Source organism: Oncorhynchus masou, chromosome 11 (assembly GCF_036934945.1).
Source record: "Oncorhynchus masou masou isolate Uvic2021 chromosome 11, UVic_Omas_1.1, whole genome shotgun sequence".
Lineage (NCBI taxonomy): Eukaryota > Metazoa > Chordata > Actinopteri > Salmoniformes > Salmonidae > Oncorhynchus > Oncorhynchus masou.
The window spans coordinates 52153716-52174459 of record NC_088222.1 but is presented as its reverse complement, the minus strand read 5'-3'; the positions used below and the strand labels follow the sequence as shown (position 1 = coordinate 52174459).

Sequence of the window (20744 nt, the reverse complement as noted above, 5' to 3'; positions counted from 1 at the left end):
GCATCCGCTACAAGACCATGGTGCTTGCCTACGGAGCTGTGAAAACAGACCTCCAGGCTCTGATCAGGCCCTACACCCAAACAAGGGCACTGCGTTCATCCACCTCTGGCCTGCTCGCCTCCCTACCACTGAGGAAGTACAGTTCCCGCTCAGCCCAGTCAAAACTGTTCGCTGCTCTGGCCCCCAATGGTGGAACAAACTCCCTCACGACGCCGGGACAGCGGAGTCAATCACCACCTTCCGGAGACACCTGAAACCCCACCTCTTCAAGGAATACCTAGGATAAGATAAAGCAATCCTTCTCACTTAAATGATTTAGATGCCTATTGTAAAGTGGCTGTTCCACTGATGTATGAATTCACCAATTTGTAAGTCGCTTTTTGCTAAATGACTTAAATGTAAAATGTAAATGTATAGTGTTACCACAACAACCGATCGACCGCTGTTCATCTTTCAATGTTACTCATACCACTCCCAGACAGTCCTAGCTACATTTCTGCTTAAGAAAATGCTCTTTGCTAAGAAGCTATTTTTGTACAATTTTTTTATGGAAATAAGAACTGTAAGGTAATTGATTGTTACCCCAAAATGTTTTGATATTGTGATAAAAACAGCTTCATTGGGTCTATAAGGGCAATCCACCAATACAGTCAACAAAGAGACTATCGATCATAGGTGGCCGTAGATCTAAACATTGAATTATTCAATGCTGTATCCAGACGACTTTGTTAAGCCCTCCTTGACAAAGAGGAGAGCAGTTGTATTAAACTTTTTCTTTGTATTCAATGTGTTCATTTGTAGTGAGAATGCTACTAAATCAGTATATCAAAGTCCTCTATGGAACCCAGAACAACAACGAACGTGACTACATACCAGACTGAGGAAGTTCTATGTGATCCCACAGAAGTGGTGCAAACTTAGTCTAAAACTATTCACATAAACCTAAACACACCCACAACACATCAACTCTAGAACCTTGTTTTACAGTACTTAAAACTGTGACCTTTGTTGTACCCGTACCCCAAAACGACCCCCTGAAGTAAGCATTTCACGCTAATGTCTACACTTGTGTTATTCGGCGCATGTGACAAATAATGTTAATTTATTTTAGTGGGGGGGGGGGGGCTGGTGATGTTGATGACAGGGGCTAGCTCAGGGTTCCTCAAACCACTGCCCTGATGGAGAGAGAGCTCACGGAGATACCACAGCATCCCTACCGCCTGCGATAGAGATGGATTCCCCACTTCTCTTTGCCTTTCCACTAAAGACCTAAACACAGACTCTGCAACCATGATGCTTTGTTTTCCAGATGGAATTATTGTCTCTGTCAGCCATGTTCCAGACTGCCTTCAGTTTCCGCAATGTCTAATTCCTGAAGAAAATATCATATTTTTGAGGATGACTGATTTTGTTATCGTATATTTCCCAGTGGGTAATGATAAACATATAAGATATGAATGTTTTTAACATTGTTAGTGCATTGGTCTTTGTATAGAGAAACAGAATGGCTATAACAGGTCAGTGGAACTAGAAACTAGGAACTAGGGTATATGAAATTCAAAACAGTCTCACTCTGACTGCCATGCTATCAGTGAGGTAAACCGGTCAGCAGGATCATGAATGCAAACCCCTCGCTCTAGTCTGAAGCTCTATCTACCACAGTGCTAATGTCCTAATACCTGAGATTTAGGTTCCTCTCCAGGCTTCTTCCCCATGGGAGATTTTAGGGGTTCAAGTTTGGGTCATACTGTTGTTTCGTCCATAACGAGTGAGTGTGGAAGATGTAATACCCCTGAATTTCCCCACCAGCTGAGCAGTGGTCTCAGTCAGAGCCTACTCACCCTGCAGTACTCGTTGATAGGCCTCAGGCGCTTCATGGCCACATCCCTGATATGGCTTCTCCTGAACAGGATCTTCCCTGGAAGGAAGAAGAACAACAGTCTTTAGGATCTAATGTACATGTCTTACAAAGATACAAAGCCCTCTAGCCTCCCATCTTACCCTAGTCCTCAACCATGGTCTCACGTTATATATAGTACATACTCAAACTGTATGATAATTCAGTATTTGAATGGTGTGGATTCACAGTAGCAATTATACAAGCAGACATAAACAATTATAAATACTCCATAACTGCAATAGTCTGTTTTTACAGATTACAATATTCAATTTTGATGGAAAATGTTATGTTTGTGCTTTTCTAATAACTAATTAGACTTGTTTCACGCAAGTGACTGATTGATCGTGCATGTGAGGAATCCTCACTATCAGTATAAGCAATTTGTCAGTACGCCCAGAACATTGTTTTGAGAACCGAAAGAAGTATCTCATTTTCAAGGTCTCAGCTTGGAGAGAAGAAGCCTCGAGGTATTGGTCATTCACATGCAGGAACCACACGTTAATGATGAATTAATGATGAATAATGAATAATGTAAATCATGCAATTATAACTTGTCTGTGTAAACAGTATAGAAGAGAACTAAACGGGACTGCCCCGGCAGAGCTCCCAATTGACGTGTACTATGGTTTGTTGGAATCTTCTTCAGCATGCTGATAATAAAGAATGATTCATTTAATAGGTGAAAACCAGGTGTCCCTGGTGGTCATTTCCACAACAGTTTGGTGCCTGTGGAGCTTTCCAGTGAGGGTCTGTGAGGAAAACCGGTGGCCCATTTTATGTAGCATGAGGGAAATTCCCATCTGAGCAAAAGACGACGAGGACCTGCCCAGGCCAGACCCTTACTGCGAGCTGCCCAGGATGAGACACATAATCCATAAACAATTGAGGGACACGGCAACTGATTTCAGTATGTCAATTCAAATGAATTTGTATGAAAATTATTACAAAATAAATTAAACTAAACATAAAAATTAAATTACATCTATTTGGCCTGGGACCACTGAAGTCTGGGACTACTAGAAAGGTACCATAGTCTCTGGGAGGCTAAAGTCATCTGGGACTACTGAGATGTGTAAGGGCTGTTCAGAGAAGCCCCACCGACAGCTGTCTACAGGCATTTCTGGGAATTGTATATGTGTGGTCTGGGACTACTGAATGTGTTTTGATATATAACGTTAGCTAGGGGTTCTGTCCACCACAGCCCATCATAGTCTGGGACTACTAGTACTACTCTGGACTCCCGAGTGGCGTAGAGGTCTAAGGCACTGCATAACAGTTCTAGAGGTGTCACTACAGACCCTGGTTCGATTCCAGGCTGTATCACAACTGGCCGTGATTGAGAGTCCCATGGTGCGGCTCACAATTGTCCCAGCGTCATCCGGGTTTGGGTTTAACCGGGGTAGGCCGTCATTGTAAATAAGAATTTGTTCTTAACGGACTAGCCTAGTTAAATAAACGTAAAATAAATAAAAAAATACTAGTAATAGCACAAGGTGTTATTGAGCACGGTGTGTTTTATATGTATAGGAAGTAGTGGCAAGAATCGTTGAAGAAACATATGGTGCTTAGGATGTACTGACAGAGAATCGTTGAAGATGCACATGTGTTGTGGATGTGAAAACCTAAGCTTTATAACGTTATATAGGAATTATGTGTGATGTGAAAGAGGTGTGTGTCTGAAAGAATACCCCAGACAGTTCTGTTTGAGCTGAGTTTCTCGATCTATAAAGTTATCTAGGGGTTCAGTCCACCACCACCCATCGATCTACAGATAGTGAGCACTGACAGGAGAAGTCATTGACAAGTTTGAGAGGGTAACAGCTGTGATGGGTAAGGGCTGTTCAGAGAAACCCCACCGACAGCTGTCTAAAGGCATCTCTGGGACTTGTCTATGTGGTCTGGGAATACTGAGATTTCCTCGAGAAAATGATAGGCAGCAACTCAAACAGGAAGTACCCGTGCTAAGGTCTATTCAACGCTGGTCTGACCAATTGGAATCCATGTCTCAAGATTGTTTTGATCTGGGATATGTTCCGGGTAGCCTCTGACAATAACATTGACGTATACACGGACACAATGACTGAGTTCATCAGGAAATGTATAGGGGATGTTGTTCCCACTGTGACTATTAAAACCTACTCAAACCAGAAACCATGGAAAAATGACAGCATTTGCACAAAACTAAAAGCGTGAACCAGCAGATTTAACGATTGCAAGATGACTGGGAATATAGTCGAATACAAACATTATGATGCAATCAAATAGGCAAAACGTCAGTACAGAGACAATGTGGAATCGCAATTCAACGGCTCAGACACAATAAGTACGTGGCGGGGTCTACAGACAATCACGGATTACAAAATGGAAACCAGCCACGTTGGGGACACTGACATCTTGCTCCCGGACAAGCTAAACACCTTCTTCGCTCGCTTTGAGGATGACACAGTGTCACCGACGCGGCCCACTCCCAAGGACAGTGGGCTCTTGTTCTCCATGGCCGACGTAAGACAATTTAAGTATGTTCACCCTCACAAGACTGCCGGCCCAGAAGGCATCCCTAGCCGGGTCCTCAGAGCATGTGCAGACCAGCTGGCTGGAGTTTTTACAGGCATATCTCTCCCTATCCCAGTCTGCTGTCCCCACTTGCTTAAATATGTCCACCACTGTTCCTGTACCCAAGAAAGCAAAGCTACTAAATGACTATCACCCCGTTGCACTCACTTCTGTCATCATGAAGTGCTTTGAGAGACTATTTTAAGGGTCATATCACCTCTACCTTACCTGACATCCTAGACCCACTTAAATTTGCATACTGCCCAAATAGATCCACAGACGATGCAATTGCCATCGCACTGCACACTGCCCTATCCCATCTGGACAAGAGGAATACCTATCTAAGAATGCTGTTCATTGACTACAGCTCAGCATTCAACGACATAGCACCCTCCAAGCTCATCATTAAGCTTGGGGCCCTTGGTCTGAACCCTGCCTTGTGCCACTGGGCCCTGGACTTCCTGAAAGGCCCAGGTGGTGAAGGTTGGAAACAACACCTCAACTTCGCTGATCCTCAACACAGGTGCCCCACAAGGTTGTATGCTCAGCCCCCTCCTGTACTCCCTGCTCACCCATGACTGCGTGTCCATGCACGCCTCCAACTCAATCATCAATCAGAGGATACAACAGTGGTAGGCCTGGTTTCCAGCAATGATGAGACAGCCTACTGGGAAGAGGTGAGGGCCCTGGCGGAGTGGTGCCAAGAAAATACCCTCTCCCTCAAAGTCAACAAAATGAAGAAGCTGATCGTGGACTTCAGGAAACAGCAGAGGGAGCACGCCGCTATCCACTTTGATGGGACCACAGTGTTATACACATCACTGCCAATCTGAAATGTTCCACCCACACAGAAAGTGTGCTGAAGAAGGCACAACAGAAATATAAATAGGACCCTCACAAACTTTTACAGATGCACAATTGAAAGCATCCTGCAGAGCTCTCCAGAGGGTGGTGTGGTCCGTCCAACATATCAACCACCCGAGCCACACTGCCTGCCTTCCAGGATACCTAGAGGACCCGATGTCACAGGAAGGCCAAAAAGATCATTAAGGACATCAACCACCCGAGCCACGGCATGCTCACCCCGCTACTATCCAGAAGGTGAGGTCAGTACAGGTGCATCAAAGCTGGGACCGAGAGACTGAAAAACAGCTTGTATTTCAAGGCCATCAGACTGTTAAATTGCCATCATTAGCCAGCTACCACCCGGTTACTCAACCCTGCACCTTAGAGGCTGCTGCCCTATATACATAGACAGGGAATCACTGGTCATTTTAATAATGTTTACATACTACTTTACTAATTTCACGTATTTACAGTATTCTATTTGACTGTATTTTTGTCAATGGCACTTCGACATCGCTCAACCTAATATTTATATATTTCTTAATTCCATTCTTTAATTTTAGATTCATGTGTATTGTTGTGTTGTGTTTTAGATACTACTGCACTGTTGGAGCTAAAACACAAGCATTTTGCTACACCATCAATAACATCTGCTAAATGTGTATATAAATCAATACAATTTGATTTGATTTTCATTTGATGTTGGCATGGTTTTCCAACAACAACACCCGTGTCAATACAGTATATCCTCCAAACAACAGCTTCGAGGGCATTATCACTGAAACAACACATGATCTCATGGTGCATTTAGAATGGTAACAGAAGGTCTACATAACGTATGTTACAGCTATGAAGAACAATGAGTAAGCTAGGATATATTGAGTTGGCTTGTGTAGACACAAAGACAAATACTAATAGAGACCGATTACATTTTCTCACAGCAAATGATCGCATGGAATATTTGGGCTTGTGTAGACACTACAGTCATGGCCAAAAGTTTTGAGAATGACACATTAATTTCCACAAAGTTTGCTGCTTCAGTGTCTTTAGATATTTTTGTCAGATGTTACTATGGAATACTGATGTATAATTACAAGCATTTCAGAAGTATCAATGGCTTTTATTGACAATGACATGAAGTTGATGCAAAGAGTCAATATTTGCAGTGTTGACCCTTCTTTTTCAAGACCTCTGCAATCTGCCCTGGCATGCTGTCAACTAACTTCTGGGCCACATCCTGACTGATGGCAGCCCATTCTTGCATAATCAATGCTTGGAGGTTGTCAGACTTTGTGGGATTGTCCACCTGCCTCTTGAGGATTGTTAAGTGCACTGTGAATTGTTTTGCCTTCTTGTGTCTCCTTTTAACTGAAGTACCAATCACAGCGTCTGTTGGAGACAGAGAAGGCTCACACCACCTCTGGTCATTCTCACCTCTCTTCCTTGTGAAGAGTTCTCTAATGCTCCTGAAGCCCTATAGAAAGGGCGAGTTTGTTTGACAGGGTCAGAAAGGTTGGATGGGAATGGGGTTTGGGTGGTATTTTGGGTGGGGGGAATGGGAGTAGTAAGATTTGTAGGGCTTTATTTTATTATAAACAGGGCTAGATAAGAGCATATATATGCTCTTATCAGGTTGGTCACATTTGTTCTGGTCAATGGTCAACTTGACACCCAAGTGCCCCCCGTGCTACATCTCTCCCCTCAACACTTTCACAGCAGCTGAGGAAGGAAGACAAATGCTCTGTCGCTAATATGAACTATCCTCAAATCCCAGTGATATAACACTGCCCTTTGTAATTAAAGTCTCTGTCGCATTAAAGCATCTTGCCGAGGGAACACAGCATAAATACAACAAAAGAGCGCTAAGGCACCACTGGTGAGAAAGAGTCATCTGACTAGTGGGCAACTCGCTGGAAGAGAGATGTGCAGTCCACATGTGCAGTCCACCCCTGGGTCTTGTCAACAGTCACAAAGGGATACAATTTGCTAGGAAGCATCCTGCTTTCAACGGGGTCCTGGTGACAACAGCAACTGGCGACTCAGGGCGCATACTAGAGGAGATATGCTTTGTATTTAAGCAAAGGGTCTTTCAGAATAATACCAGCGGAATAGAGCCATTGTGGCTTCTAATCCCAGTACTTCCAGGAGGGGTGCACCCCATTCTGGCTCGACGGATCCTCAACAGCTTTCTGAGTGTACACGTTCCCGTATGCTTTCGCTCAATGTGCGGTCTCGCTCCGTTTGTCAAGGTGACGGGTTCATTTCAGTCGACCTGCACAACGCTTATTTTCATGTACAGTCCCTTAAGCATTCACGCCCCTTGACGTTTTATTATAATGAACTTAATTGTCCTTTTTGACACAACTTCTCTTTTTTTAAACATTCTTATTTTTTTTAAACAAATCTTAGCATTTTTCTTCCACTATCTTGATTTAGATAACTATTTAACCCCCCTGGCAGCGATTACAGCTGTGAATCTTTCTGGGTAAGTCTCTAAGAGCTTTGCACACCTGGATTGTACAACATTTGTCCATTATTATTTTCAAAATTCTTCAAGCTCTATAAAATTGTTTGTTGATCATTGCTAGACAACCTTTTTCAGGTCTTGCCATAGATTTTCAAGCAGATTTAAGTCAACTGTAAAATCGGCCACTCAAGAACATTCACTGCCTTTTTGGTAAGCAACTCCAGTGTTACTTTGTCTTTGTTTTAGGTTATTGTCCTGCTGAAAGGTGAATTCATCTCCCAGTGTCTGGTGGAAAGCAGACAACCAGGTGAACCTCTACAATTTTGCCAGAGCTTAGTTCCATTCAGTTTATTGTTGTTTTTATTCTGAAACTCCACAGTCCTTAACGATTACAAGCATACCCATAACATGATGCAGCCAACACTATGCTTGGAAATATGCAGCATGGTACTTGGTAATGTATTAGATTTGCCCCAAACATAACACTTGGTGTTCAGGACTAAAACTAAATTGCTTTGCCACATTTTTTGGAAGTTTTACTTTAGTGCCTTTGTTGCAAACCAATAGGTGCCCTTTGCGAGGCATTGGAAAACATCCCTGGTCTTTGCAGTTGAATCTGTTTTGAAATGAACTGCTCAACTGCAGGAGTTTACAGATCATTATGTGTGGGGTATTGAGATGAGGTAGTTATTTAAAAACTATAGCTATTGCACACATTGAGTCCATGCAACTTGTGATTTGCTAAGCACATTTTTACTCCTGAACTTATTTAGGCTTGCCATAACAAAGGGGTTGAATACCAAAGCTTTTCATTTTTTTTAAATATTCGTAAAAGAAAATCTAAACATAACTCCACTTTAACATGGGGTATTGTGTGTAGGGAAGAGACAAATCTCTATGTAATCCATTTTTAATTCGGGCTGTAACTTAGTGGGAAAAATAGAGGGTACAAAGTACTCTGCTGACACGCAGGAGTTCTCAGGTTTGACTTTCAAGGAAAAGCCTACGAATACCTCGCTGTCCCCTTAGGGCTAACATTCGCTACACAAATGTTCAGCAAGTGTGTAGTGACAGCTCTAGCACCCCTGAGAATCAAGGGACTAAGTGTATCTGCTTACACAGACGATTACATGCTTTGATCCCCGACACAGGAGTAAGTGGTACGAGACACGGCTTCTCCTGTAACCCACCTCAACGAGGTAGGAGCAAGTGGTACGAGACACGGCTTCTCTTGTAACCCACCTCAACGAGGTAGGAGCAAGTGGTACGAGACACGGCTTCTCTTGTAACCCACCTCAACGAGGTAGGAGCAAGTGGTATGAGACACGGCTTCTCTTGTAACCCACCTCAACGAGGTAGGAGCAAGTGGTACGAGACACGGCTTCTCTTGTAACCCACCTCAACGAGGTAGGAGCAAGTGGTACGAGACACGGTTTCTCCTGTAACCCACCTCAACGAGGTAGGAGCAAGTGGTACGAGACAGGGCTTCTCCTGTAATCCACCTCAACGAGGTAGGGTTCTAGATCAACCAGAAAGAGTTGTTTGGTGCCATCACAGAGAATAGAATACCGACAGGTCAAGACGGTTTCTCTGTCTCGTTGGGCCACACTCTCGGACAGCCTTATCACGTCATTCCGACAGTGCCTCTCCCTGTTCAACAGGCGTCCATCTTGGTACTACCACTAGGACGACTGAGCGTTTGGGTAACTGCTCCATTGCCTGTGTCCACGTCTACACCACAATCAAAAGATTTAAGTTGACCACAGACTGTCTCTCGGCTCTCCTTCACTGGAAGACCCTTTGATCTTTGCTTCAGGCACTTCCCTAGGGTTAGTGTCTTCGAGCGAGGTGGTGACGACAGACTCACTCACAGGGTGGGGTGCAGTTCATGGGGAAGAGCAATGAACCGACTGTGTTCACCACTGCTGACAACGTTTCTAATCGCTGATACACTTTCTGCCCTTCCTTTTGGAATTGTCACATCCTGGTCAGTACATAATATGACTGGTGGCATAAACCGCCTGGGGGACATTCAGTCTACAGACTACTATATATACACACAGTACCAGTAAAAAGTTTGGACACACCTACTCATTCCAGGGTTTTTCTTTATTTGACTATTTTCTACATTGTAGAATAATCTGTACATGGTTGAATAATAGTGAAGATATCAAAACTATGAAATAACACACATGGAATCATGTAGTAACCATCTCCAAAGAGGAGCTCTGTCAGAGTGACCATCAGGTTCATGGTCTGCTCCTTGACCAAGGCCCTTCTCCCCCGATTGCTAAGTTTGGCTGGGCGGCCAGCTCTAGGAAGAGTCTTGGTGGTTCCAAACCTCTTCCATTTAAGAATGATGGAGGCCACTGTGTTCTTGGGGAACCTTCAATGCTGCAGAAATGTTTTGGTACCCTTCCCCAGATCTGTGCATCCACACAATCCTGTCTCGGAGCTCCACGGACAATTATTTTGACCTAATGGCTTGGTTTTTGCTCTGACATGCACTGTCAACTGTGGGACCATTAACTAGACAGGTGTTTGCCTTTCCAAATAATTTCAAATATATTGAATTTACTCCAAGGTGTAGAAATATATCTCAAGGATGATCAATGGAAACAGGATGCACCTAAGCTCAATTGAGTCTCATAGCAAATGGTCTGAATATTTACGTAAATAAGGTATGTCTTTTTTATTTTTAATACATTTGCAAAACTTTCTAAACCTGTTTTCACTTTGTTATTATGGGGTATTGTGTGTACATGAGGTTGGGGAAATAATTTCAGTGGAAAACAGTGGAAAAAGAGAAGGGGTCTGAATACTTTCCGAATGCACAGTACATACATGTACCATACGTATGTGGGCATCCCTTCTAATTAGTGGTTTTGGTTATTTCAGCCACAGCTGTTGCTGACGAGTGTATAAAATAGAGATGACGGCTCATAATAATGGCTGGAATGGAGTAATTGGAAAGGTATCAAACACAAAAGATGCGGTTTCTGTCTGGCTGATAGCACACCATTGACATCAGCCACAGGCACCCCCCTCCATCTTCTCTCCTCTTAAAGGTGTGAATGATATTTTCTCTACTTTGGCTTGCTGACAGTCCAGACACTTTCCCAGAACAGTTTATTAAAACTGAGTCAGGAGACTTGAAAGTTGACCACTATTCTCACTCTCAGTTCTCAAATAGAAAGCTTTCTTGACACTTTTCCAAGTTCTCTGGGGTCAAGGGGAAAATCGACTCAACACTGCCCTCTTTGTATGTTCCACATGATCATGGGTGTGTCATCGATGAAAGGTCTATTTTTAGGGGAAAATAAAATGGCTGTTACAGTTCAGAGTCAAGGCTGGGCCAGATCGGCAGACTTCATGGCAAATCTGTGACGGCTAGCGAGGTATAAAACAGCTTTTATTGCCCAGAGAGCAACTTATCTCAAGTCCTCTACTCAACACAATACCTACCCAGGGCAGCCACAGGAAACTGTCATGTGAAATAGCGTCTTTTAAAAATGTGTTGTTGGCAACAACAGATTATACGAATTTGGCCAAGGGGTCTGTAGAACAAGTTTAGAGGGTACAATACAATGTAATATTGTTAATCTACACTAGAGGCTACCCTTAGATGCACAATCCCCCCCCAAACAATGTTGCACTAATTTAAGCTTTAACTGCTAAATTGTCTTGCTGTCCCATGGCAAAATGTGTAGAATTTAGATATTACCATGAACTGCAAAATTCTCTGACACGAAGACTAGGACTTTTCTTTTCTTTTAATATTCTTTCCCAAGGCCTGAGACTTGGTTAGTCCGGCCATGCCCCCGCAGCAGTCACAGTGTAACTCCTTGTATGCTATTTTTAAATCGCACACAAGTCAGAGTTGTGTTATGATTTTGAAGTGGGTTCCTGATGAATTTGCTATCACAAAAGGGGTCCCGAGTCGCAAAAAGCTTGTGAACCCCTGGGCTAATGAATTGCGTTTGGGGCTGAGGGCTGGAAACAGGCCTGCCTGTGGAGAGGGTAGATGGTATGTGTGTTAAGTAATTACAGGGGTTCCAGATGCTGACTGATAACATACAGCCACTTCCCATATCGCTGTAGAATGGCCTGCTTTGTTTACCGGTAAACAGCACTTAAGTACAAAAGACTTTGTTATTCTCTTTAGGGGAGGCATGACCAAATGACATAGGCTACACAAGTGTTACATAAATATAGGTTCTTAATAGAGACAATTTATGCAGTTCCATGGCGCCATTTGTGTAGCTGATATTTTGAAGTTCAGAGCAAATTTGCCTTGGCTCCTGGTATGAATAAATTAAGCTGTGTGGAAGCTGACATAGCTCCGTGCTGTGACAGCCACTGAGGTCGTCAGACAGCCTGGATATACAAACATTCATCATTAAATCCTCTGTCAACATTGATTCAATTGATCTCATTCACAACATTGAAGAGTCGACTGCTGACTCGTATGCCGAATCATAACCACGGTGAGGGGGGGACACTAAGCAGACATTTTGTAGATGCCACAGAACGGTCTTTTCTGATCCTAAGAGGCCAAAAAGTGAAAACAAAATGAGAGGCCTTGAAGTAAAAACTAAGTCCTGATAGAAAAATCGCTTTCGTGTCTTGTTGGTTTGGTCTGAGTCGCCCAGATTTGCCATTTGTTCTGCCACTGTTTCCCTGACCATGTAGTCGTGAGCGCAGACAGAACTTTGCTGTGCAAATCGGGCCATGCCACAGTTCTCAAAGAGCAGCAGAAGTTAATCCGAGGCTACTAGACCCTGCTCGACAGCTTCACATAGCAGGATGTCAAAGACTAACAGAATGTCTTTCCGGTCCCGTTTTGAAAGAAGAGTGTGCGGAGAAGGGAGGATTTAGACATAGGAGTTCAAATGGGAACCACCTGAAATAATTTTGAGCTGCCCACTTCAATGACATTTCATTCAAGGGAGACCAACGACTCAAAACAGCAGGCCGAGATGTAGATGTGTTGCGGCATACGATAACCTTTCCAATGTCGGCACCGTTCATTGTTGGGAAAAATAAGAAATTCTACATTTTAGTTTTGGAACATTTTTGAATACTTTAAACCAGGTATCAACTAGATTCAGCCACAGGCAGATATGTTCTTGAGGAGATGGTCAGGGGCTGGATCTTTAATTTTTTTAATACATTTGCAAAAATGCCCAAAAACTAGTTTTCGCTTTGTCATTATGGGATATTGTGTGTAGATTGCTGAGGAAATTGATTGACTTAATCCATTTTAGAATAAGGATTCAATGTTAACAACATTTTCAAAAAAAGTCAAGCGATCAGAATATTTTCCGACAGCGCTGCAATTACATTTAAATTGTAGACTGCAAATTGACCACAAGAAGCCCAAACTGATATATTTGACGAAAACAATTTCAAATCTTGCTTACATTTGTATAGTCACATATTGTAGATATGTGTGGGTATACTTTGGAACAGATTTCCTAAGTTAAAATCATGCTGGTGTTATTAGTCTTATGACCAACAACTAAAAAATGTTATGTTTTGCTTAGCACTTGGGGGGCCAAATTCAAACCGTAGGATTGCCAGTTGCGGAACCCTGCTTTAAACTGTTTATTATTGTACACTGAACAAAAATATAAATTCAACAATTTCAAAGATATATGGAAATCAGTCATTTAAATAAATTCATTATGCTCTAATCTATTTATTTCACATCACTGTTAATGAAGATATGCATCTGGTCGCAGACATGCAAAAGTAGGGGAGTGATTCAGAAAACCAGTCAGTGTCTGGCGTGACCACCATTTGCCTTATGCAGTGTGACACATCTCTTCACAGAGTTCATCAGGCTGTTGATTGTGGAATGTTGTCCCACTCTTCAATGGCTGCAAAATTACTGGATATTGGCGGGAACTGGAACATGCTGTCATACAAGTTGATACAGAGCATCCCAAACATGCTCAATGGGTGACCTGTCTGGTGAGCATTTAGGCCAATGAAGAACTGGGACATTTTCAGCTTCCAGGAATTGTGTACAGATCCTTGAGACATGGGGCCGTGCATTAACATGATGAAACATGAGGTGATGGCGGCAGATGAATGGCACGACAATGGGCCTCAGGATCTCATCATGGCATCTCTGTGCATTAAAATTGCCATTGATAAATGCAATTCTGTTCACTGTCCGTAGCTTATGCCTTCACATACCATACCTGCCACTATGGGGCACTCCGTTCGCAACGTCAACAAACCGCTCGCCCACACAATGCTTTACACGCCATCTGCCTGGTACAGTTGAAACTGGGAGTCATCTTTGATGAACACACTTCTCCAGTGTGCCAGTGGCCATCGAATGTGAGCATTTGCCCACTGAAGTTGCTTATAATGCTGGACTGTAGTCAGGTCAAGACCCTGAGGAGGATGACGAGCATGCAGATGAGCTTCCCTCGTGTGGTTTCTGACAGCAATGTGTGTAGAAATTCTTCAGTTGTGCAAACCCAGTTTCATCAGCTGTCGGTCTCAAACCATCCCGCAGGTGAAGCAGCTGGATGTGGAGGTTCTGGGCTGGCGTGGTTACATGTGGTTGTGAGGCCGGTTGGACATGCCACTAAGTTCTCTAAAACTACATTGGATGCGGCTTGTGGTAGAGAATTTCACAAAATGGACATGGATGGACATTCCTGCAGTCAGCGTGCCAATTACACACTCCGTCAACTTGATATATCTGTGGAATTGTGCTGTGACACAACTGCACATTTTGTGGGATTTTATTATCCCCAACACAAGGTGCACCTGTGTAATGATCATGCTGTTAAATCAGCTTCTTGATATGCCACACCTGTCCTGTGGATGGATTATCTTGGTGAAGGAGAAATGCTTACTAACAAGGATGTATGCACATTTTTTGAGCGAAATAAGCTTTCTGTGCGTATAGAACATGTCTGGGCCCTTTTCAGGTCATGAAACGTTGGACCAAAACTGTACATGTTGCGTTTTATATTTCTGTTCAGTAATTTTTTTTTTAATGATTACTATGTTAATGGTTCATTTCCAAGGTTGACATGTTAGCTAGCATGACCAATCCAATGCGAAAACACTAGCTCAAACGTCCCTGTGTGAGTGCTGCAGCTGATTTGGCCCACTCAAGATAACATGCTACGGATCAATGAAATCAGGCTGGTTATTTAGATTTTAAGTAGCAAGCAATCGATATCATCGTAAACTTGTTGGAAGCGAGGCAGCTTTGGTCATCTTTAGTCCTTTTTCGAGCCACATTCCATTTCTTGCTATTCCTTTTCCAGTTGCCTTCATTCACCTCAAAGATGTAATAGTATTAGATAGGTGTTGATGAAATGTCTACCAATACTTACACCAATCCACTGCTTTTAAATCGTTGAGGGGGTGAGAATTCAGATTGGGCTCATGTCATCCAATAGTAGCCTAGTGCATGAAGTCTTCCAGTTCCTGCTTTCTCAGTCATCAATCATCTTTGAAGCTGATATAAACTGACTTCTCATATAAATAGCAATGTTTGATTTAGCTAGCTAATACACTCTGAATTACCAGCAATCAATTACTATTTCATGAGTGGTCCCAAAGATGGTCAACAATAGTGAGTATTCCAATTATATCACCTCGTTATGGAGAGATCATCTTCAAATAGAATTAAGGTAAGCTAGCTAAGTACACAACTTAACTTTAGTTAGCCAGACTTTATAGAGATCAGACTACCTGCATCTACTTTGTATTTGTTCAAGATAGGTCAATGTTAGTGTTGTGGGAGTGACAGGTTTGAAGAAAAGCTCCTAGCTGGCCTAAATGTTTCACTGACGAGGTTATTTCCCCAGCCATGCTATTTAACATTCCTGCTGTGTCCCATAAAACAAATTAGCTAACAAGTTTGTGTTAATTGATTTAGAGAGATTACTTAGACACACATATGCACACACACACACACACACACACACACACACACACACACACACACACACACACACACACACACACACACACACACACACACACACACACACACACACACATGTGAAGAGGGAGAAAGTCCCTGTGTCCCTTAAAACATTTGGGTCTCGAGGCAGTGTGGACAAATAGGTATTGTTCCTGTGGATACACTCCAATCCTCTTCACTTAAATTGATAGATCATCTTTTAGCAGCAGCAAGGAAATGTGCAACAAAATGCTGGAAAAATGAACATGCACCTTCAAAAGATATGTGGTTAGGTCTATGCCCGGGAACGTGCCGACATCGAGAGAATTACATCAATATTGCTACATTGACAGCATAGGTATGAAGGTGTCTGGTCAGAGTTCCTGTCATATCGTATGGGTCTTATTGTGTAATTTGTGGGCTTTTTTGTTTGTTTGTTGTTTTTGTGTGACTTCATCCAAATTGTATACTTATTCAGTCTCTTGAAAAATTTGCTCTATACAGCCTAAATGTACCCTTAACATGTGAATGTAACTACGCTCCTTAGTAAAGACAGTAAAGATAAGTTGTGTATATGTATGATACATGCTCTTTTAATAAAAATGTATGTTTAAAAACAAATATTTGGGTCTCCATGACCAATTTACTTGTGTACCTAAATAAATAAGTCTAAAAATGAAAACATGTTTTTTCCCTTAGGGTACGATGGTGAAGTGTCTATACTCATGGATCAGGTGGCCAGCACCGGCTGTAAGGTGGTCTTCACCATGGAGCACAAATAAAATCAAGACGTTATGTCACATGAGAATAACACGTTTTTCTCACATGAATTGCAGCTTCACATGTGAAATTTGCTGTCACATGTTTACTTTCACGTGAGAATCGGATATGCAGTTTCACCATGTGAAAATCACACTTTCAGATGTGTAATTGCAAGTTCACATGTGGAGAAACAAATTTGCAGTTTCACTTGTAAGAACTTAACATTTGCCTAGTTTACTGACATCGGAGTAAACCCACACAGTGTATAGCCTAAAAACAAATTTAAAACTACAATTTAGATCATGGATGGTCAGTTCTGGCAGCCATAGTGTAGTCTCTGGATTTGAGTGGTTGCCTTTTTACCGGAACTGTGTCGGTAAACCAGAAGTGGTATAATATAATATAATCAATTTAAAAATCATTTGCTTTCGCATTTAAAATTATTTCCTTGCAACATTGTTTTGCTTTCAATATTGTGTTTGCAATACTAAATAATTGTTCTCAACTTTAGAAGATTCTCTAGATATTCTCTCCAATACAACACATTAATGAGTACCAAGAAGACAATGAATGTTCCTGAGTAGTTGAGTAACAGTTTTGACTTCACTCTATCGCAAGACCTGAAAATAGTTGTTTAGCAATATGACAGAGCTTGAAGAATTTGGAAAATAAAATAATGGGCAAATGTTGCACAATCCAGCTCTTGTAGACTTACCCAGAAATATTCACAGTTGTAATTGCTGCCAATCTACAAAGTATTGACTCAAGCTTGTAAATACTTATGCAATTGAGATTTCTGTATTTCATTTTAAATACATTTGCAAAAATGTCTAAACATTTTGACTTCGTTATTATGGGGTTGTGTATGTGTGTGTGGATGGTTGAGAAAAAAAATATACAATTGAAGTCAGACGTTTACATACACTTAGGCAGGAGTCATTAAATCTCCTTTTTTCAACCACTCCACACATTTATTGTTAACAAACTATAGTTTTGGCAAGTCAGTTAGGATGTCTACTTGACCGAAGTTAAACAATTTAAAGGCAATGCTACCAAATAATAATTGAGTGTATGTAAACTTCTGACCCACTGGGAATGTGATGAAAGAAATAAAAGATGAAATAAATCATTCTCTATTATTATTCTGACAGTTCACATTCTTAAAATAAAGTGGTGATCCTAATTGACCTAAAACAGGGATTATTTACTTGGATTAAATGTCAGGAATTGTGGAAAACTGAGTTTGACTTCCGACTTCAACTGTATATTTAATCAATTTTGAATTCAGGCTGTAACACAACCAAGTGGTATAAGTCGAGGGGTATGCATACTTTCTGAAGGCACTGTAATGCAAATTTTCACCAGCAGTTGCTGTTTAAAAAATAAATAGTGACAATCAAGCTTGAGTGTTGGTGTTTCTCTCATGTCTCAATCGAATTAGAATAAAATAATCTTTGAATGATTTTCTCACTTTAAAAGCTCAACTTGGTTTCTAATGTAAATATACTGTATTTCAGTGATTTAAACAGCTCTGGATTGGGGACAATTTTGTAGTTTTCAGAACAATGAGAAGTTGGAAAAAATTCTATCCACCATGTGACTGGTTTTCCCAGGTCACCACAGATGTACTCTGTGTGACTGGAACTAGTGGGAGTTTATTACAGAGAACGAAACTAAACGTGGTTAAGAGTACTCGGAATTCATCTTTCTTCACAGCTGTATGAGCATATATTTATAACAGTATATTAATCAACGTGAGAGTAATATGGTCTAGTATCCCGGGTCTGTGTTGTTCCCTCTTATGCTGTTATCCTCTCTCATTCTCTCTCTCCTTTCAGAGTTTATTAAACAAACACAGCTGAGCACCTGATGTCCCTTGACCCTGTGTGCGACCCCCCCAATGAGTTCCAGACCGGCAGCTCACTTAGTACCTTGCTACCATCCACACACACCCCCTTACCAAACCCAGCAGGGAAGGGGCCAGTGGTGGGGCTTTTTCGAGGCGAGGCCTTCACACCTAAACCTCACATGGATAACTCGCATGAGACACTGAAGGCTTTGTTTCAAGAGTTGCTAATAAGTGAGCCAAGTGTTAATTCAATCTGTCACCTTGTGCTTAAAGTGTTTGATGGAGAGTATTGGAGGAACTAAAATTAGTAGCAATTTACTTTGCCAATCAGTTTATAGACAAAAACAAAACTGTGCTAATGAGGGGTGTGGATTCCATTGGTGTATTGCACAGAGTGCAATGTAGCAGCTCGTATTTAATGTAGCAGCTCGTACTTTAATGTAGCAGCTCGTACTTTAATGTAGCAGCTCGTACTTTCTTAATTCTCTTAACTCTGCTGCTTTGTTGATTTGGATGCTTAGGCATAATGACACCTGTTAGAAAGTGAACTCTGCGCATCCTTCCAAGTACCATTTCACAGTATACATGGTGATATAATCGCTTGGGCACATCACCAAATCAATACATCTTGGTTGAGTGTGTTACCCGTTTGACCTAGTCTACATTTCTAAACCTTAAATCTAAATGATAGAAGACAGGAGAAGTAAATCAGAAGGTGTATTAGTTATGTTGCTCGTCTAAAGCAGTACTTACAAAGGTTTGTGTGAGATCTGTCTTGTAGCATGTGGATGGGTGTGGCCACCAAGTGTGCAGGTGAACATGGTCTGCTCATTAAGATGACACTCCATTACTAATTGGGGGGGGGGTTCCTCTCTAGTCGAGCTCTTTAAAGGTATTCTGTACTGTACAGGCTATAGTATCTAAACTGTAAAGTTGTTACTTTGCTAAGTGTTTATTGGCCTAGGTTGACAAAATGCGTTCAATTACAAGTGTTTCTTGTCACCTGGTCTCTGTCAGATTATAAATGCTCAGGTGTAGAGCATCCTGGTGGGAGAAAGATGGCAGCCAGTCTCTGCATGGGTTAGTTAGGGTTTTTCTGAGCTCTAGTGGGCTAGTCAGACTGATCTTCAGTCATTTAAATTCATTTGACTTGCTTTTTTTTAATCCATTTAGGCATATTGTTGGATAATTTGTATGTTTTATAAAAAAAACTACAACTGCTCCAAGCCTCAGAGCCTTAAAATAAAAACCTTGCTCTGGATATTCTGCTTCCTGCCTTTCCTTGCTCACCAACATTAGCCAGACAGCTCCAACCATCCAGGGCAAGTAAGGGGCCTACCATCCATCCATCCTTATAGCATCAAATGAGCTGGGAGTGTCAGCCATTAGTAGTGTGTTTTAACTCTTACCTGGTAGAAAAGGGATGATTCTGCGCTTGGGGTCTTTCTGCCCTCCTTCCACAGGGAACTTATCCAGAAGCTCCATCTGAAAACAGTGTGTCAACAACGCAGGGAGTTAAACACATGCTATCATACAAAACAACATCACTGCAGGGGGGGGTTGTACATTTTGTACAATTCAGCAATTCCTAGAAGGACTGGCTTCGCCAATTATTAGAAATACACTCAACAGATGGCATTTCTCGATGGGGTAGCTAGGCTACATATGCTACGTGTCCTGGAGTCAAAGAGAACAACAGTGCTCCGAGATTAAAGAGGAATGTTCATTTCCTATTACATTCAATTTACGAGCCTAGAGTGGATTGTCAGTGTCAGAACTGGGGAGAATAGATGAGGGGGGGGGGGAGATTTCTTCACATTGTTTTGGAGAATAGACAGACCTCACAAACACTAGATTTCTGTTTTTGTTTTACGTCTTCGACACAGAGACAGACCAGAGTTAGAATCAACTAGGTTTATGATGTGGGCAGCAAGCAGGGATCTGAATGGCTAGTGGGGCTGGTGATGTCGACACTGTCTGTTTGGAGCATTCCGCTTCCTGCACTGGTGGAAAATTACTACTGGACCATCACATCACAAGGCCCATGCAATAGGAAACACTGATGGCGTCTTCTCCAAAGTACAGTTCGGATTTATAGATGGCCTTGTTTAGAAGGGCCTGTATTTGACTCGCAGAGAGAAGGGGCCTTTTCTCTCGAACCTGTCTTACTAGTGGTCTTACTACAACTTAAAAGCCAGTAAAGTTGGGCCTCCCAAGTGGTGCAGTGGTCTGAGTGGACCTTCACCTACCTGTGCCACTAGAGATCCTGGTTCGAGTCCAGGCTCTGTCGCAGCAGGCCGTGACCGGGAGACCCATGGGGCGACACACAATTGGCCCAGCGTCATCCGGGTTAGGGGAGGGTTTGGCCGGCAGTGATGTTCTTGTCCCATTGTGCACTAGCAACTCCTGTGGCAGGCCGCAATGC

General features: G+C 42.2%; 1 protein-coding gene across 4 annotated transcripts in view; it reads right to left on the bottom strand.

The window, feature by feature from the left end:
* The window catches only part of LOC135548820 (SH3 and PX domain-containing protein 2B-like), a 93714-nt gene that overhangs the window by 38944 nt on the left and 34026 nt on the right, over positions 1-20744 (bottom strand). For all 4 annotated transcript variants that reach the window (XM_064978770.1, XM_064978768.1, XM_064978767.1 and 1 more), the window contains exons 3-4: positions 19729-19804; positions 1842-1918 (exon numbers count right to left, since the gene is read on the bottom strand). In XM_064978770.1, the coding sequence (XP_064834842.1) occupies positions 1842-1918; positions 19729-19804 (153 nt within the window). The remainder of the gene's footprint in view (positions 1-1841; positions 1919-19728; positions 19805-20744) is intronic.